This window comes from Malurus melanocephalus, unplaced genomic scaffold (assembly GCF_030028575.1).
Source record: "Malurus melanocephalus ecotype Western Australia unplaced genomic scaffold, MMel_1.1 scaffold_178, whole genome shotgun sequence".
In the NCBI taxonomy this organism is placed as follows: domain Eukaryota; kingdom Metazoa; phylum Chordata; class Aves; order Passeriformes; family Maluridae; genus Malurus; species Malurus melanocephalus.
Window position 1 is genome coordinate 892,782 of NW_026623410.1, and position 16,710 is coordinate 909,491.

Sequence of the window (16,710 nt, forward strand, 5' to 3'; positions counted from 1 at the left end):
AAAAAATAGGGGATTGGGGTTTGTTTTTTATTTAGTTTTGGAGTGGTTGTTTTGTGGTCTTTTGTTCATTTGGTTTGGTTGAGGTTTTTTTTTAAGACCCAGCCAATCTAAGAATTACAACATTGTGTACTCCTCCAAGATTTGATAAAGCACTTTTCAAATAGTAACAGATGAACTTYTGAACACGTGACATTTCTCAGGAGACTCTGATTTTATCTGATGATGATATAGAATATGCCCAGTTAGAAAAAGAAGCTACTATGTATTTGGTTTCTCTTGTAAACAGCAGTGTCAAGGACATGAAATTAATACTTGTTTTCTTGCAATTTGAGCCCTTCAGTACTCATCAGTGTATGGACTCTCCTCCTGCAACTGATACCTATTCCAGCACAGAGGGCCTTCCTGCTGCTTAATTTGTTTTCAAATATGGATTAACTGGAACTGCAACAGGACCCACTTTTCCCAGAATATTAATGTCAGACAGAGGCATTTCAGAAGAGACTGCCAAACCCCAGGTTCCCACCACACCTCAACCCAGCTTAATGCTGAAATACAGGTAAGCCCTGCAGTGGCACTTGAGCTTGATGTATTAAAATTTCAGGCAAATATAATTCTGCATTTAACAGTGCTTCTTAATAAAGTATGTAAACTCTCAGGACCTTTTCAAGTTAAGGATCTGGGAACAACAACTGCTATCGGTTAGGACACTGCAGTCCATTTCTAGCAGCCCAACGTGATGGATTTTGACTGCCTCAAACATTACAAAGAGATCATAAAAGACCTTTCAGAATCTGTCAAACAGCAGCCAGCAAAATTATTTTTAGGTAAAACTGGAAAACACAGAGCAGCGTGCTGATACCCACTTGAAAGGCAGTCRTCGATGTTGCTGTCACAGTCCCCTCCAGTGAAGCCAGGCCGACATTCACACAGGTAACTGCCCTGGATGTTGTGGCACAGAGCGTGGTTTTTGCAGGGCTTGGACAGACACTCATCAATATCCACTGTGCATCTCTCCCCTGAAACATGGAGAGTYCAGGAGTGAAACCCCTCATCAAGCAATGGCCGAGAGGCTCAGGAGCAGCACTGCTCAGCATGGAAAGCACAGCTTGTTCCCCATCCACGTTACCTTCCCAGCCAGGGGCACACTGGCACGTGTAGCCTTCAGRGTCAGGAGATTCTTGGCAGATTCCTGAGTTCTCACAAGGATTAGGGGAACAAGGAGAAACCACTACCTGGCAGTTCACACCTGGAGAGCAGAATGGGAAAAAACCAGAAGAATATGTTGCTAAGAGCTTGGGGCTTCTTGGAAGAATGAACAAARAGGTTGTAACTCACATGATTAACCCATGCAGCAGTGGACAGCACTGCCACATTCTGAAAAATCTCAGCAGAAGGAAAAGGAGAGAAGAGCACTCCTCATGGGCTCARTGCAGAATCAGCCATGGTCATTTTGAGTTTATTGCCCCTCCAATTTCCAGTGCATTTATGTAAATTTCATAATTTACAAAGAAAATTARGCTRWGCTTCYAGCAGGACATYTCTTAATGAGKCCAAACAAGGTTTAGACAAGGTCTTACTAAGTATTCTATCATTGTATCATGTCTACAGGAACTGACTGTAATTTAACTYCATACAACCATGACATTTCCCATCTTGATTACTATTTCCATGAAGTTTAATGAAAAGAAATGACACTAAAGATACAATGAAGTAAAAAGGAATAACATAACAAGATTTTCTCTGAATTATTTTCACCTTTGAATCCTTTCCTACAGGTACATCTGTATCCATTCAACAGATCCTCACAAGTTCCTCCATTCTGGCATGGGTTTGATTTACATTCATTCCCTTCTGTTGAACAGTAATCTCCTACCCAGCCTGGGTGGCAGACACACTTGTACCTTGAAAGACAAAACAGCAGTAATTTTAGAGCATTCTAAAGTAACTCCTTGACCAGTTTCTCCTGCAGATTAGTCTTGGAGAAAAAAACAGAAGAACTCTCTTTAGAAGAGTCCTAAGTTACTTTAGATTGCTTAGGCCAGCTGTACAGTTTTGAAAATACTGAAAATAAACCCTCTCTTAAAACCACATTTCCCTTGTTACAGTTTTCACAGTGTTCAGTCAACCAGCAACATGTKTCTGCTTTGATAAGACCATCTCAACATATTCAAACAAAGACAGAAAAAAAAAACCACTAAAAAAAAAAGTGGAGGGGAACAATAGGTCCCAAAGATAACTAGACTGATTTAATACCAAATAGTGGTTTCAAATGAAAACAGTTGGCTGGGAGCAGGAGCAATCTTCTCCATCACATTTCAAAATCTGAAGTAGAGCACACCCCACCCATATGACGTAGAAGCAAGGAGCTGGTGAATCACCCTGGACTCAGGCCACACAACACACGCTGCCTTCTCTCCCTGCCCTGCAAACACAGCTTCTTTCACCTGGCAAAGTGTGAGGTGTACGTGGGTATAAATGAGAATGCAGGTGACAGATGACAGACAAGATGAACAAAAATCTGTTTTYCAATCTTACACAGAGGCTGAATTAGGAATAAAAGCAGCCTTCCTGCCAGCTCCARGGAAAGGGCTGCATCTTGCCCTACAAAGCTACCCGCAGCAGTAAATCACTTCCTTGCCTAAGAGCTGACAACACTTCCCAGGATGCAGCACATTTTTGGGAGGCAATTCCATGTACAGTTGGAAAGTTTTACAACCAAAACATCCCGAGACTTTTCATTACCAAAAAGAAGCCTGATTTAAGGCTCCCAAAAATCAGCATTTGGTCTTCCTGGATGGGAAGATTCAAAAGTTAACTACTGCCATCAAACTAGCCAGAGAGAGCTTTCCTTCCTTCTCTCAAACATGCAACAGTATGAGTAAAGCTGATAAAACCTCAGCCTTGGACAGTGTGTCCTGAGTCAAATAACCATCCCYAGCACAAAAGCTGTCAGCCTGTTTCTTGATACAGTTTGTTTAGGAAGAACAGCAGTAGCCAATAAAGGTATTCCCCATGCTCAATGCTTCAGGGTTGATGGAATAGATAGCTGCTGCTCCCCAAAGCTTTAATTTGGAACCATTCCTTTATTTTAATTGCATTCACTGAGCTCATTAGAATCACCAAACCCTCCCTCTAGATGGTGGCAGTACACCCTGCACTGCATGCCCATGCAAAACCAAYGAACACCACAAGGCAGGACAGAAAYAYCTATSCTGGAACACCAGGCTGCAGCTGCTGAATGAAGGGCTAACCTAACTGTGATTATATCACATTAAATTGGGATTTTAATCTGAGAAATTAGAGAAAAATCAGAAGTTGGAAGTCTGGACAAAGCAAGAAACAATAACACAGAAGGCAGCAGGTGGGTTTARTGAGTACTTACCCAGTAGCAATGTGTGTGCAGTTGCCATGCACGCAGGGGTTACTGAGGCAGCCATCTGCCTGGGACTGGCAGTGGGGATGGTGGAAACCCTCAGGACACACACACCTAAAGCCATTCACCTCGTTGATACACGTCCCTCCATTGTGGCAAGGGCTGGATGTGCACTCATCAATGTCGGTGTTACAGCGGGGCCCTGGAGAACAAACCCCAACACTTACTAAGGAGCATTTCTTAAAAGAGGGTTTGCTTTGCACGTCTGCAAGAACACACACTGAGACACAGCTCAGGAAAGCCAATGCAGCAGCATGGAGCCCACATGCCTCCRTGCTTTAACTCAAGCCAAGAGAAGCATTTCTGAAAGATGCAGCACTTTCCTGTGCCTGGAAAACAGCACTTGCACTCAACAAGTATTTACAAACCACTCAAGAATCTCCACTAAAAAATTCACCGGTTAATAATGATTAGGAAAGCAAAAATCACTCAGCTGTATCATGCTTGCAACAAACCTCTTGAGCTCCACTTGTCATAGCCCTGCTCCTCTGCTTTGAAGTACCTACCCTTTGAAGAACCAATACTGCCCAAATGTCTGCAGTAAATACAGTTCTTGTGGTTTATTGCGCAAAAGGGGCTCTAAAAAACACCGTTTCCTGTTTTGCCTGCCTCTGATTATGACTGCAACATCCTTGAAGTAGTGACCAAAAGGTCTTGTGAGGCTGGAAAGCTAAACAGAGTGAATGAAGCAGTAAGTTGAAAGCACTTTTAACATAAGGAAATGACAAAGTAGCAAGACCCCATGCAAGACAGCTCCTTAAAGACTGGAATACGCCAAWTCATCATATTACTGAATTATATTAACAGTGTAACAGCAAGGAATCCAGCAGGATAACAAATGTGGTATGGCAGCAACAAGGAAGAGTGGAAGGCATGAGTGATCAGGATCATCCCTCATCTTATTCTCAGGACTAAAGAGTATCACCATGCCAGAGACGTAGGAAGGAAGGAAGGAGCATCAGAAGTTTAGAGAGACACCAAGAGAAAAGCACAAGACATATGAAACCTTTTAGTGCTCTCTCTAATGCATTTCAGACCTATTCTAATTAGAATCACTCAGTAATAAACAGTAACAAACGTGATGAGAAAACTGTGATAAACAATATCAACTGCCTCACAATTGTTTTATATTATCCTATATGGCTCAAAACACAAAGTCCATTATAAACAGTGGTGAGATGTGCTTTAGTCATCAGAAATAGYTCCTGATGTTGACTTACAGTTCTAAACATGGATCCAGAAGTGTTTAACCACTTCGTTTTTCAGCCCTACTCTTACTGTACCCAGAGAAATTTAATAGTTTAAAAAGAAAACAGAACAGACTGTGCTATGAAAGAGAAGTACTGAAAAAATCAGGTTATTCATCTGGAGACTTCAGAGTGGGAAGCAGCTCGTGAGAACACCAAGTTAATGCTTTGATTTCACAGAAATAGAAATACTGCTCATGGTCAAAGCCCAAGGTAGTGCCTAATCAAACACCTCTCTATATTGTCCACAATCTCTCTGTCCCTGGAAAGAGGCTGTAAATAATAAACCGAAGTCACATGGGTTTATTTGTTATAAAACCAAGAACCATGAATTGGACTTAATTACCTAACAAGAATGGCATTTCACAGCACAGATTAGGCCATTTTTCTACTTCATAGACCTTGCTGTAAAGTAAGATGCTGAGATCCAAAGATTAGAAGGATTTACTGAGATACCAACTGAATCCCYTGCAGTCAGTATGCAAAGAACAGCTTCCCTGGCTACTTGGATAACTATCTTCAAAACAATTCAAAGCTCTTGGGYAGCTGACTTTACCTGTAAATCCAGGTTTGCAGGCACAGTTGTAGCGATTAATGCCATCAATACAGTCCCCATGAATGCACGGGTTACTGGCACAGTCATCRAAGTTATTTTCACAGTTTACTCCTGGAATGAAAAGAAAGAGTTAGAGGAATAAGAGGGGTTAAATCTTACAAGGAAGGAAACAAAACTATTTCCCCACAATAGCCAAATTAAGAATCCCACCTGCTTCAAAATCACATTGGGGGCAACTCAAACAGGTGATGATGCGGAAGCACCACAAACACCAAGGAACATCACCTGAGTCACTGGGTGCTGATTGAATATCACCCTGAATTTGTAATAAATGTTTAAACAGAGGAATAAACCTAGTTGGACACTACACCTATTTTTTTCTGCATGCCTGATTTTTTTGGCGTGAAGAGGAAGCAAATTCTCCCAAGACCAGTTGCAGTACCAGTGAGGATTAGGCCAATCCACAGAAAAACAATGAGTTCAGCAGGGAAAAGTAATGTGAAAATGATACTCTCATACCAGAAACTGTCTCAAATTTAGCAAACACCAAATTAGAGAAAGAAATAATTAAATGCTTGAACTCTGTTTGAATCCAAGCCTTCCACTTGTGTTTTCTGTACCTGAAGTGCCCAGCAGACAATTGCACTGGTAGCCATTGACCAGATCGATGCAGCGCCCTTGATGGAGGCAGGGATTGCTGTGGCACTCATCTATCTGCTCGCTGCATATGGCACCCATGTAGCCAGGGTTACAGATGCACGTGTAGGAATCGATCCCATCTTGGCATTCCCCGTGGTGGCAAGGGTCAGGATCGCAGTTGTTGATGTTCTCCTCACACAGAAGGCCAGTAAAACCTGAGGAAAAACGRTGAGCAGGAGTCAGTAACAAGTTAAATGGTAGGATGATGCAGTGAATATAAGCCAGGTGTAGAAAGGATTACATCAAGAATCAGCAAAGTGGCAGAGAGCACAAAGGGTAACTGGGCACCTCAACTGCACTTCCAGCCCTGGAAAACAACACTCTGCACTGTCCACAGCATCACAGAACAACACCATGCATGGAGAACCCTGGCACTGGAAGTAGTCAATTTATTTGGACCAGTAACCACAAGAGGAAACGTGTAAATCTCCGTGAGAAATATTTATTTGCATCAGTATAAACTATCTGAAGGCACACTCCTGTCATTATTTTCTCTATACAGTAACAGGGGGACAGAGGGGGCTTGACCTTGTTAGAATGAGAAATAAATGCCAAGATGCTGCTGAAACCTTCCCAAGGGAACTCCCTTGGCTCATGTSAAAGCTTCTGCAGCTCTGGTTATTAGAAAGTTTCTTGCCTCTCTCACTGGGAAACCTTTCAGCAACTGCAATCAAGCATCAACTGCAAATTTATTGAAGGCTGCATGCAACCTCTTGGTTAGGAGCAATGAAACAAGCAGCAATTTGGCCTGTTTCATGCTGCTTCAGCTGGGAAACATCCTGAGCAACAGAGAAGGATCTATTCACAAAAAGGGCTAAAACAATAAAGATCAGCAAACAGCTTCCTCAAGAGCCCTCTTTTCCATGATTGAGCAGAGCTACATGAGACAGGGACAATTTCAAATAAATGGTTTTTAGAGCTGAGGTTTTGGAGCAACAATTCTCTCTGCCTTCCAGCAGCTGATGATTAGGAAGGTAAACTTCAAATTTCAAGACACCAACTGGAGACGGATACAAACCAAGCTGCAGGGAATTTCAACAGCTGAAGAGTGGTTCTCACCTGAGTATTATAAGTGGATAAGAGGCTCCCCATTTTTCATACAGGTTTGTGGTTATTTCTGTGGTCAAACATACCAGGTGACGGCTAACATTTCCAAGTTCTGCGAACGTATGCTTGGATGAATGGGTGTGGAAGTGGGTGGGGAGAGGGAAGGGAAGCTAGTTAGAGAAATGGATGTAAAAAGATGTTAGGGAAAGGGGATAAACAAACCGATAAGGGGACAAACGGTGGCAGGGGGGGAAAAAAAAGAGGGCAGAGAAAAATAAAAAGAGGAAAAACCTGAAACAACTCAAGAAAAGAAAAGCCATGATCTACCACTGGGAAGGAGAAGTGGAATAATGCCAGAAGGGAAAGAAAAGACAAAAAGCAAGCAGTAAATAGAGCTATCTGTACAGCATTTGGCCAAACATTTTGCAGTTTTCAATCACGTCGGYAGCCGGCCATTACCATTCCAGGAACACATCACTCATATTATGAGATTAACAGAGCAAGAACATACTCAAACATTACTGTCCAGTAACTGACCTGCCCCCATGAGGAATTCCACATTTCAGTCTTACAGATGGCTGTCAATATTAAATACAATACTTAGCATACATTTGTTCAAAAGTCATGACTTTGCCTGCTGTTGTAGCTCAACTGAGCCACTTATAGCTCAAGTGTATTTCTGGATCTCTTAACTGAACATACCTCACCAAAACATGATTTCCCTCTTTGCAGACAAGAGTCAGACTAGGAAAAAAACATCTGAATATAGAAAATGAGAATCCCTCAGACAGGATGGAACAAAAGCCCTAATACAGAGTCCCTCTTCCATTTTCAAACATTTAACCAAGGATTTTACTAAGAACTGCTGCTTCAGWAACATGCATCTGGTTGCTCTCAGCCTGAAAATGCTCCACACACCATTTGCCTTCATGGAAGCAGTTGTCTTCCCTCCTCAGGTGGGAAACCTAGAATTTCTGTACTGAGGTGATTTATGCAGTTTTAGTGCCAAATTCAGAACCTGCTGTTCAAGGCACAGCTCTCCACATTGTTCTCCACCACACACCCCAAAACCTTCCTAGGCCTGATAAGCTCTGCACTCTCAGTGAATGAAAGCAACCAGATACACACCAGCTTGAGAAAGACTTTCTAAAACAGTTTCCAAGTTTGGGGAACATTTGAGCTTTTCCTTATTTTTGCAAGTGTCTGCTTAGTTTGTCACATGAAGTAAACAAAAGGAAAATTCTGACCAAGTAATTATACCTCTCCTGGTCAGAACTACTGCATTCTCCTTCTTCCAACAAATTCAATGCCTCTTCAGTAACTTTGGGAATGATGGAGAGCATGTGTGTGAAAAACAGACTATTTTTAGGCCAATCTCTGCTTCATTCTGTGCAGTGCAGAACAGATTAATGAAGTCAAGTTTGTCTTAACAATTTGATCATTGGAATGATTTAAAATGAGAAAAGTTGCACATAAATCTAATCTAACTGCATACTTCTGAGACAAAGGTAGCTCCAGGAATTGTTCAGCTTCTTCTCTAATGGAAGAGCTAAAGCCAAGGCATTTCCAGCCTGAAYCTATATCATGAACAGTGTGTCAGGCACCATTAACTGAAAGCAACCACGAGTAATTCCTTACTGAGAAACAGAATATAACAGCTCTGAAAACCCTCTTATTTGAMCAGATGTAAAAATGAAGATAAAAACATCTACATCACCCCTGGAGGTATGAAGATAAGAAAATCCTATCATTAAACCTGGCGCTTCCAAACATGTAATTCACCAGGCATTAAAAAAAACCTAAGTTTTTTTTGTGGCTGAGTTCCAGCCACAGGTCTATCAAAATTTGTGTAATACCTCACAAATCATTTTAACTACTCTCTGGCAGGGAGCTACTGTGTGGTATTCCTTTCACAACAGTTATTGCATTTCAGTCTCAACACTTTGACATAAAATAGCGTGATGTAACAGAAATCAGAATGCACAGTGGCACTGCTCTGTTCATCTCTTGTTCTTCAACTCTACAAAATAAATAATCTGACTCAGGAGAAAGAAAGGTAAGACACAGATAAGAGCCTTCACACTGATGTTTTTACATATGTGGATTCCATTGTTAATACAGAAGAAGCTGTCATCTTCTGGGAAGCTAAAGATGGGGTTGAAAGGGGGAGGCCAGAACTCCCATCAGTTGGRAACTTTCTCTACTTAAATACTATTCCCTGCACAAAGGAGTGGACAAAGCTTCRCAACAAACAAGCAGCATTTCAGAGAAAGAAAGAAAGAACACTGACACCTTTCTAACCACCCTTTCCTATATTTAGGCTACAGATTATCTCCATCCAGGGGCTCTGGACACCAGACTGACCTGTGGCACACTGGCACTCGTAGCCATTGGGGTGGTCAATACATTTGGCTCCGTTGAGACACGGCGTGCTGGAGCAGTCGTCTATGTCAATCTGACACACGGCACCGCTGAATCCTGAAAGGCAGAGAAACACGGAAATCCAGAAGTCACTTCAAATAGTTCATCTGGACAGCTACACTGTCAGGAWTTCTCTATTAGAAAATCCTCAAACCCACCCAAATCTAAGCTCAGCAAATTTACATTCAATGGCATCATTAAGCACACACTACACGCCCTGGGTGGATTGGTTCTTCAYCCAAACTATCCAAATTCTGTCTTCCAGGTCAAAGAATCAGCTTGGAAACTGAGATAGCCAAGTCAAATAGRAATAAAGCAGATGGAGCTCAAGGTGTCCACCACTGCACAGTATCCCTGCCTGTAAAACTGAGAGCCCACCATAAAACACTTTTAGGCAACCAAAGCAAGTAGCTAAAAATAAAACAACAGTGCATACATCACTAGAGCCTTCAGACCAGAATTACTACAGCACCATGGAATGTGGTACAATGTAGCACTGGAACCCTCAAAACACTTCTTGAAATAGTTAACAAAGTACTGACAGGTGATGTCAGACGATGCAGATCTCCTAGGGCACTTCAAGGAAAAATAAAAAACATCAGGAATTTTTCTTGGAGGAAGGAACCAAAGCAAGAGTCTGAACATCATTAGTCAGTAAGAAGGGATGCAGAGCAGGCTTTTGTCATGTATATTCTGAACTCAGAAACCTTTTGTAAGTCATGAAGAAAACAAGTGATGTTCACCCTATAGCTAACACCCTCAGCTCAGCACTTCTTTTCTAGTGGAGGCGAATYCACCTCTCTCCTCATGCAAGCAGCATAAACTGTACTGATACAAAACCAGCTTCTGCCCAAAAACCTCAGAAAAAGACAAAAAGCACAAAGARGGTCTGATCTTTAAAATGTGTTGAGAATCTCATATAATTCCACAATAAAATAAATTAATGTTGCCAACTACCCTTTCAGATGAAGTGTCCAACTGTTTTTCTCAATGCTTACCCAGCTACAAGCACAACATTATTGCAATCAGGACAGGACTATTCTTATTTAATAGAGATTGCAACTCAAAAGGGTGCTGCCCTAAGAACAGCAGAAACTCACAAGAAACATATCACCCATAATATCTGTGCAGTTCTTGGTAGGGTGAAGCAGGAAAAGCTTCCAGAAAGAACTCACCAGGAGGACAGACACAGAGGAARCGGTTGACTTTATCAAGACACACTCCATTGTTCACACATGGATTACTTAGACACTCATCAATATCTTCTTCACAGTGAACACCTTTAAAACCTGTTATAAAAATAAAAATAAATAAGAGGAGGTGACTGAAGGCCTTAGAAAGTGCCCTCTGAAGTGTAACTGCCTCTTATACCACTGCTGAAAGTCTAAGCAGAGTTTCAGTGCAAGTTTGCTGTCTGGACAGAAACCATGAGGCAAGAATATATATTTAACCAGAGGTTAAAAAGTGATGTTGAATGTATAGAAGTCTATGCTGAATTCACATCTAATGTTTTCTACCACTTGAGAAGGGGTTATGTTAATTACTTTGGAATATATCAATAATATCAATATATTTATATTTATCAATAATATATTGCTTTACACTAATATAAGGTAAAAAGTATGTAAACAAACAGCAGATGGTTTTAGCTCAAGGGCTTTTAGCTAATGGCAGAGTACAAGAAAAATATTAAAAAGGGTGAAATACTTGAGTTGCACTTTTCAAAACATACTAGATATTCATAAATACTATATCTATAAAAACTCATTGTAGTTGTGATGGTATCAGCTGATCACCTACAGGCACCACAATTCTTTATTTTTTATTTTTACTTTTTAAGTCTCTGCAACTTGCATCCTTTTCGTTTTTCACTACTTTTTATCAGAGTGTAAAACAGAAGATTAACATTGGTCATCAATTACATTTGCCATACAAATTTTACAAGCACAATTTCAAACACGTGACTTTTTTAACAGTTATTTCCTCAGGTCAATGTGAGCTTGCATCATTTGGGGTATTCTAAGCAAAGAAAAACCCTAAACACCATTGCTCAAAATCATCATTCGCATACCTGAAAACACAGGCATTCTTTTAATGGTTGCATCTGCTTTGCTTTCACAAAGGAAAGACTGCACATGCACTTTACCAGGTATAGTAACAAATAAGAGTCACACATACTCAGCTCAGAAAGCTGACTTCCTTTGCTGATGTACAGATTGGTTTCTTTCTCAGTCTTCTAATTGCTTTCTCCCTCCCACACACAAATGCCAAGTCCTCCTGGCTGGAGCCACCAGAGCAGGCTCTCTCTCACCATTTAGTCTCAGCCCTTTGCAGCTTTGTGTTCCACCTCAGCAGAGCTGGCAGCCCTCCCTGAGCTCTGCCTCGTTCTTTCTTCCTTTGCTGGAAGCCCCATCTTTGTCAGAAGCTCCTCTCACCTGGCATACAGAGACACGTGAATCCTCCGATTTTATCCAGGCAGGTGGCATCATTTTGGCACGGATTTGAGTGGCACTCATTGATGTCCATCTCACAGCGAGGTCCTGTGTAGCCCTTCAGACATTCACAGTGGAAAGAGCCCTCTGTGTTGACACATTTCCCRGCGTGTTCACACGGATTGCTGTTTGCTGCAAGAAAAGCGTATACAYGTGTTTGTGTGTGTCAAAACCTCTGCTCAGAGCAGGAATGCCACAGCATTCTTTATTAGTCATGGTCTTTTCCAGGGAGCATTCCTTTTTGGCAAGTAATATTGGAGAAAAACTGTTCATCCTTCTGGGGAAAGACTGCTGAAGAAAACAGTGGCAGTTACTTGCCTGTCAGAGGCAAAAAGAAGGATTGCTGTCACTACCAGGGACCAGAGGAGCAATTCTGCTCCATATTACTAAACACAGTTCTTAAGGCTATCAACTAGCAGGGCTTAGAGAACTAATGATGCTTTCAAGGTCTTATTTCCAGATCATATTTTACATTTACTTCATTCCTGAGGCTGACAAGATGACGCCAGAGCCACAAAACAACCAAACTTGTCCTTTGTGTGTTTTCAAAAAGGAACAGCACTCTTGTCCAAGACAGACTGAGGAACAGAATTCAAAGCAGTGCTTCTTTCCAACCCTTCCATGAGTGCTGGTTAGGCATTACCTTCACGCATCACACTCTAGAAGCATGAGCGAGCACTCACAAAACTCTAAGTAAGTCTGTAAGAGTCCAGTTAATCCCCAAAACAACACAACAGCATGCTATCAGAGAACTCCAGCTTTAAAAGCCCACGTGGTCACCAGTCTTGGAAGGCACTCAAAAGACCCAGCCATATTCTGGCTGTCAGACAGCCTTGATATATTTCCACCGWGGCTGTAGCTGCAACAGCTCCCACACGATCCGCAGTGCTTTCATTGCACCCCGCAGCTCTAAGGGACAGCTCAATCATCACATCTGTCTGCACGCACTCCCCACACAAAGCTAAAGCCCTCTTGCACAAGGAGCAATGGTTCAGCATYTCGCTGCTTTTCATGTTCCAGCTCTAACAGGGACAACTATTCYGGCTCAGGCCTCTGCCCCAGGTCTCACACAAGGTTTAAAACACACGTAAAGACTCTGAAATGAAAGTGGGAGAGCAGGAAAGGAAAGCAAAAGGTGGCAAAAGGTGTATTCTTGCACCCACAGAGAGCMAACAGAAACTCACCCATTGCACATTCATCCACATCCTCGGTGCAGTCTGCTCCCTTATGGCCTTGAGGACAGGTGCAGATGTAGTTTCCATTCACAGGGTTGGTGTCACACAGAGCACCTTTCTGGCACGGATTGCTAACACAGGCATCATCCAAGTGGCACAGAAGACCTAGAGARGCATCCGAGAGTTTATTAAAAAAGAAATGCAGCAGTCAGACCGTATTTTACACCAATTCCGTGTTCTGATATTTCAAATTGAGACTCCCACACCTAGAAACCTGAGCAGTATTTTACAGGCTTCAGCCTATAAACTACCATGGGGAATTTCATCACACACAGTTACAGAACATTACATTTAAATATAACTTCTGTTACTTYAGAGGTGTCTCCAGCACTCCTAAAGCAGTAAAAGGGCTCACCATTACCAAAATCTCTTCTTTGGAGCTGTTAACTAACTCTTCTSTAAAAGCAGCATGATAACTTTTCTGACAGCTGCAAAGATGCACATGAAGCTCAYTTCAATTCAGATATGCAGATCACTTTTATTTCCATGCAGTCAGGAGATATACTTTTACCTAACCTAAACCAGAACATTTTCCAGCATACCAGCAAGGATGCCCAGATCCTCACACAATCACATAAAAATACCTGAATTTGCCTTCTAGACTCTTAAAATTATTGTAAGTGGCACGGAGCAAGTCACACTCACGTGCAGCTTCTCAGGCAAATACAGATTCTGCTAAGGGCTAGAAAAAGATCGGCTTTCCTCGCAACCTAAACTGAAATAAGTTCGTCTTTTAACCTGATATAAATATATCTTTGTCCCAAGCTACAGCGGTTTAATAGGTCTTTGCTCATGGACACCACTTTTCCTTTTGCTCTCTCTGGTTTGGAGGCAAAGTGTGTAACATAAACACACCACTTTAAACAAATGCTTAAACTCCAGGAAGCACCTTTTGTGAAGAGCCAGACTTATGGAAGTTTTCTGGCCTTACCTGCCTTTCCCTCTGGACAAATGCAGGAGAAAGARGCCACCCTGTCGATGCAGGTGGAGCCGTTGGCACAGGAGGCAGTGAAGCAGTCRTCGATGTTCTTGCTGCAGTCGTCCCCGCTCCAGCCATTGACACACACGCAGGCGTAGCCCCCGTTGTGGTTGGTGCAGGTGCCCCCGTTCTGGCAGGCATTGGGCTGCAGCTGGCATTCATCCACATCCTCTGTGCAAAACTGGCCTGGTGCACACAAATAAAAAAGCTTCATTACACTTCACACGCTCACACTCAAGGCAGTTCTTGCACACACAATGAAAGGCAACGCCGTAGCCCAGCTTGATTTGCCACTTCTTCATTCCTGCACACTTGAGGGCCAGAACTTCCACAACACTGTCATCAAATTAGGGAAAGACAACCAGCATCCCTAAATGACCCCAAAGCAGGAGCTGGATTGCAAATGGCTTTAAAAATAATGACTTAAAAAAGGTGCAGTGTGAGAGCCAGCAGGCAGCCTGCAGTGTATGAAGATACATCTGCAAGGAGGTGAGAAGCAAAAMGAATGAAGGGCTGACTGCAGAGCAGCCAGAGGGACTAAGAGAGAAGATGGCATGACAAGAAAATCTTGGCCAAAGTAGYGTCAACAGGCCAGCAACAAGGACACTCTTTAATCCTTTCCTATACAATTATGCAATGAAGATTACTCGATGAGGAAGAAAAGAATTCTTGAGACTCTTCTACCTGAAATATTAATTTTCCTTACCCCAGGTATTGTACAGATAACCATAAATACTTGGGGGTTTCTTGGTTGTTGAGGGKTTTTTTTCAGAAACAAAATAAATACTCCAAAAATGTTATGATTGGAGATACTAGAGAGTAGAAAAGACAAGTGCACTCGCAGGAAAATTCAAGGTAAAGAACCAAAGGACCAGTAAGTATGAAATAATTTTCAAAGTATACTGAACTTTAAAGTCACATCCACAAAAGCTCTGCAAGTCACACTTACTAAAGTTTTGGKTTTTTTTCCCCCGAAATCCATTTTGCTGTGACATCAAAATCTGGAGGACCTACCACTTGCAATAATATTTTCCTTCAACAGTTATTCATCTTCATGATTAAAGTTGCTTGGTTTACTTTTAAGCCAAAATTGCTTAGCTGAAGTTTCAARTAATTTTGAGCTTCCTGAATAGATAAAATTTAATGAGCAGCAACTCATTTCTACCCAGGCTGGCATATGGGTAYACATGTGCAACCACAGAGTACTGGTCACAGTCCACAATCATCTTCTTGATAAACTATTTCTCCCCTTTCAGTTACATTAAAAATCCTCTAAGCACTGAGAGCTTGCCTTCTTTTTTTTTTTTTCCCCACACTGCTTGGTAACTTGCTTTTGCCACCTTTCCTAAAACACTGACAGGATGCACACAGCACCAGAAGATGCCCCTGTATCAGAAAGATTTGATTTGTTTGATGTGACCTTCCCCCCTCCCTCAGGTGACACCCTCTCCTCTCTCACTATCTTCCAGTAGCTTTCTGTTATTTGGGTCAAGGCTCTTTAGTAAATGTGCTGCTACCACAAGATTCTCCCATTTCTCTTCTCCAGCTACTCTATCTGCTGCACACTTACATTTSCATGGAATTCCCCTCCTGTTCCAAGAAAAAAAATTCAAGAGCAGGCCACAGATCTCTGCCAATGCACCTGGGCTCCAGTTTGTTCAGGCTTGCCAAATTAAAACTACTTATTAGATGTTGATAAGTCACCTTGTTTATTAATGGCACAGAAATAATGATGCAAGAGCACAGACAGGCCCTCATCCAATACATCAAACTGAAACATTTATGCTGAGCAGGAATCTAAAAATGTCCAAACTTAACCAWCTCCTTCTACTATACTCATGATTCCTTTTGTTTTAATAGTACTTAGATAAATGTTAGCCTTTGATCCTGTGAGACCCRGATTCTTTTCTCACTTAGTGGCAAAGAAATAGAATTATTATTAAAAAAAAAAGTCGCACAATTGTGTTCTGAGCATATGTTCCGTTCTCTGGTAGGACTACTTCAAAACAAGAATTTTATCACTTGAAAAACCACRGCAAATTTTTGACAGTAGTAACAACTACAATAGAGTTTTCAGAATTAATCTGCAATTCCCAGTTTGCCTAGTGAAACAGTTGGGGTGAAATCRAACCCTGGGTATTGTTATCTGTAAAACACCTCGGTGCATTATGAACAAACAAACCATGCATTTGTCATAGTAGAAGTGGTTTGTTCAGGAGCTTTCAGTRTTGCCTTATCAGTGGCCACCCTGAAAAGAGTCACTGAGCTGGGGCTGGTTCTGAGCAGTCACGCGTATCTCGCAGCTCAGCACAATCGACTTCCTTCAAGAAAAAATAATCAAGACATTATTTGCTTATTATAGAAGTGATTTTCCTTCTTTTCTTGGAGGGGGCCCAGCCCAGATCAAAGGACGCCCTCTCTGACGAGCTCTCACAGCGTTTACATCCTTTTGGCTCAGCCAGTCCCAAMTGCTGCCACCAAAGCGTGAAGAGGTTTTCAGCCACACCACTCCACAATGTGATGCCTCTCAAAAACTCACTTGCCTTTTGACTGGCTGAGCAAAACTCCYGAAATATAATTTCTGAGGACTTTTGGTTTTGG

General features: G+C 41.9%; 1 protein-coding gene across 1 annotated transcript in view; it reads right to left on the reverse strand.

The window, feature by feature from the left end:
• The window catches only part of NOTCH2 (notch receptor 2), a 73,205-nt gene that overhangs the window by 28,822 nt on the left and 27,673 nt on the right, over positions 1-16,710 (reverse strand). Inside the window, exons 5-15 of the mRNA XM_057372802.1 lie at positions 14,062-14,295; positions 13,080-13,235; positions 11,839-12,027; positions 10,579-10,692; positions 9,347-9,460; positions 5,857-6,090; positions 5,237-5,347; positions 3,383-3,575; positions 1,756-1,901; positions 1,127-1,246; positions 864-1,016 (exon numbers count right to left, since the gene is read on the reverse strand). Coding sequence (XP_057228785.1) covers positions 864-1,016; positions 1,127-1,246; positions 1,756-1,901; positions 3,383-3,575; positions 5,237-5,347; positions 5,857-6,090; positions 9,347-9,460; positions 10,579-10,692; positions 11,839-12,027; positions 13,080-13,235; positions 14,062-14,295 — 1,764 coding nt within the window. The remainder of the gene's footprint in view (positions 1-863; positions 1,017-1,126; positions 1,247-1,755; positions 1,902-3,382; positions 3,576-5,236; positions 5,348-5,856; positions 6,091-9,346; positions 9,461-10,578; positions 10,693-11,838; positions 12,028-13,079; positions 13,236-14,061; positions 14,296-16,710) is intronic.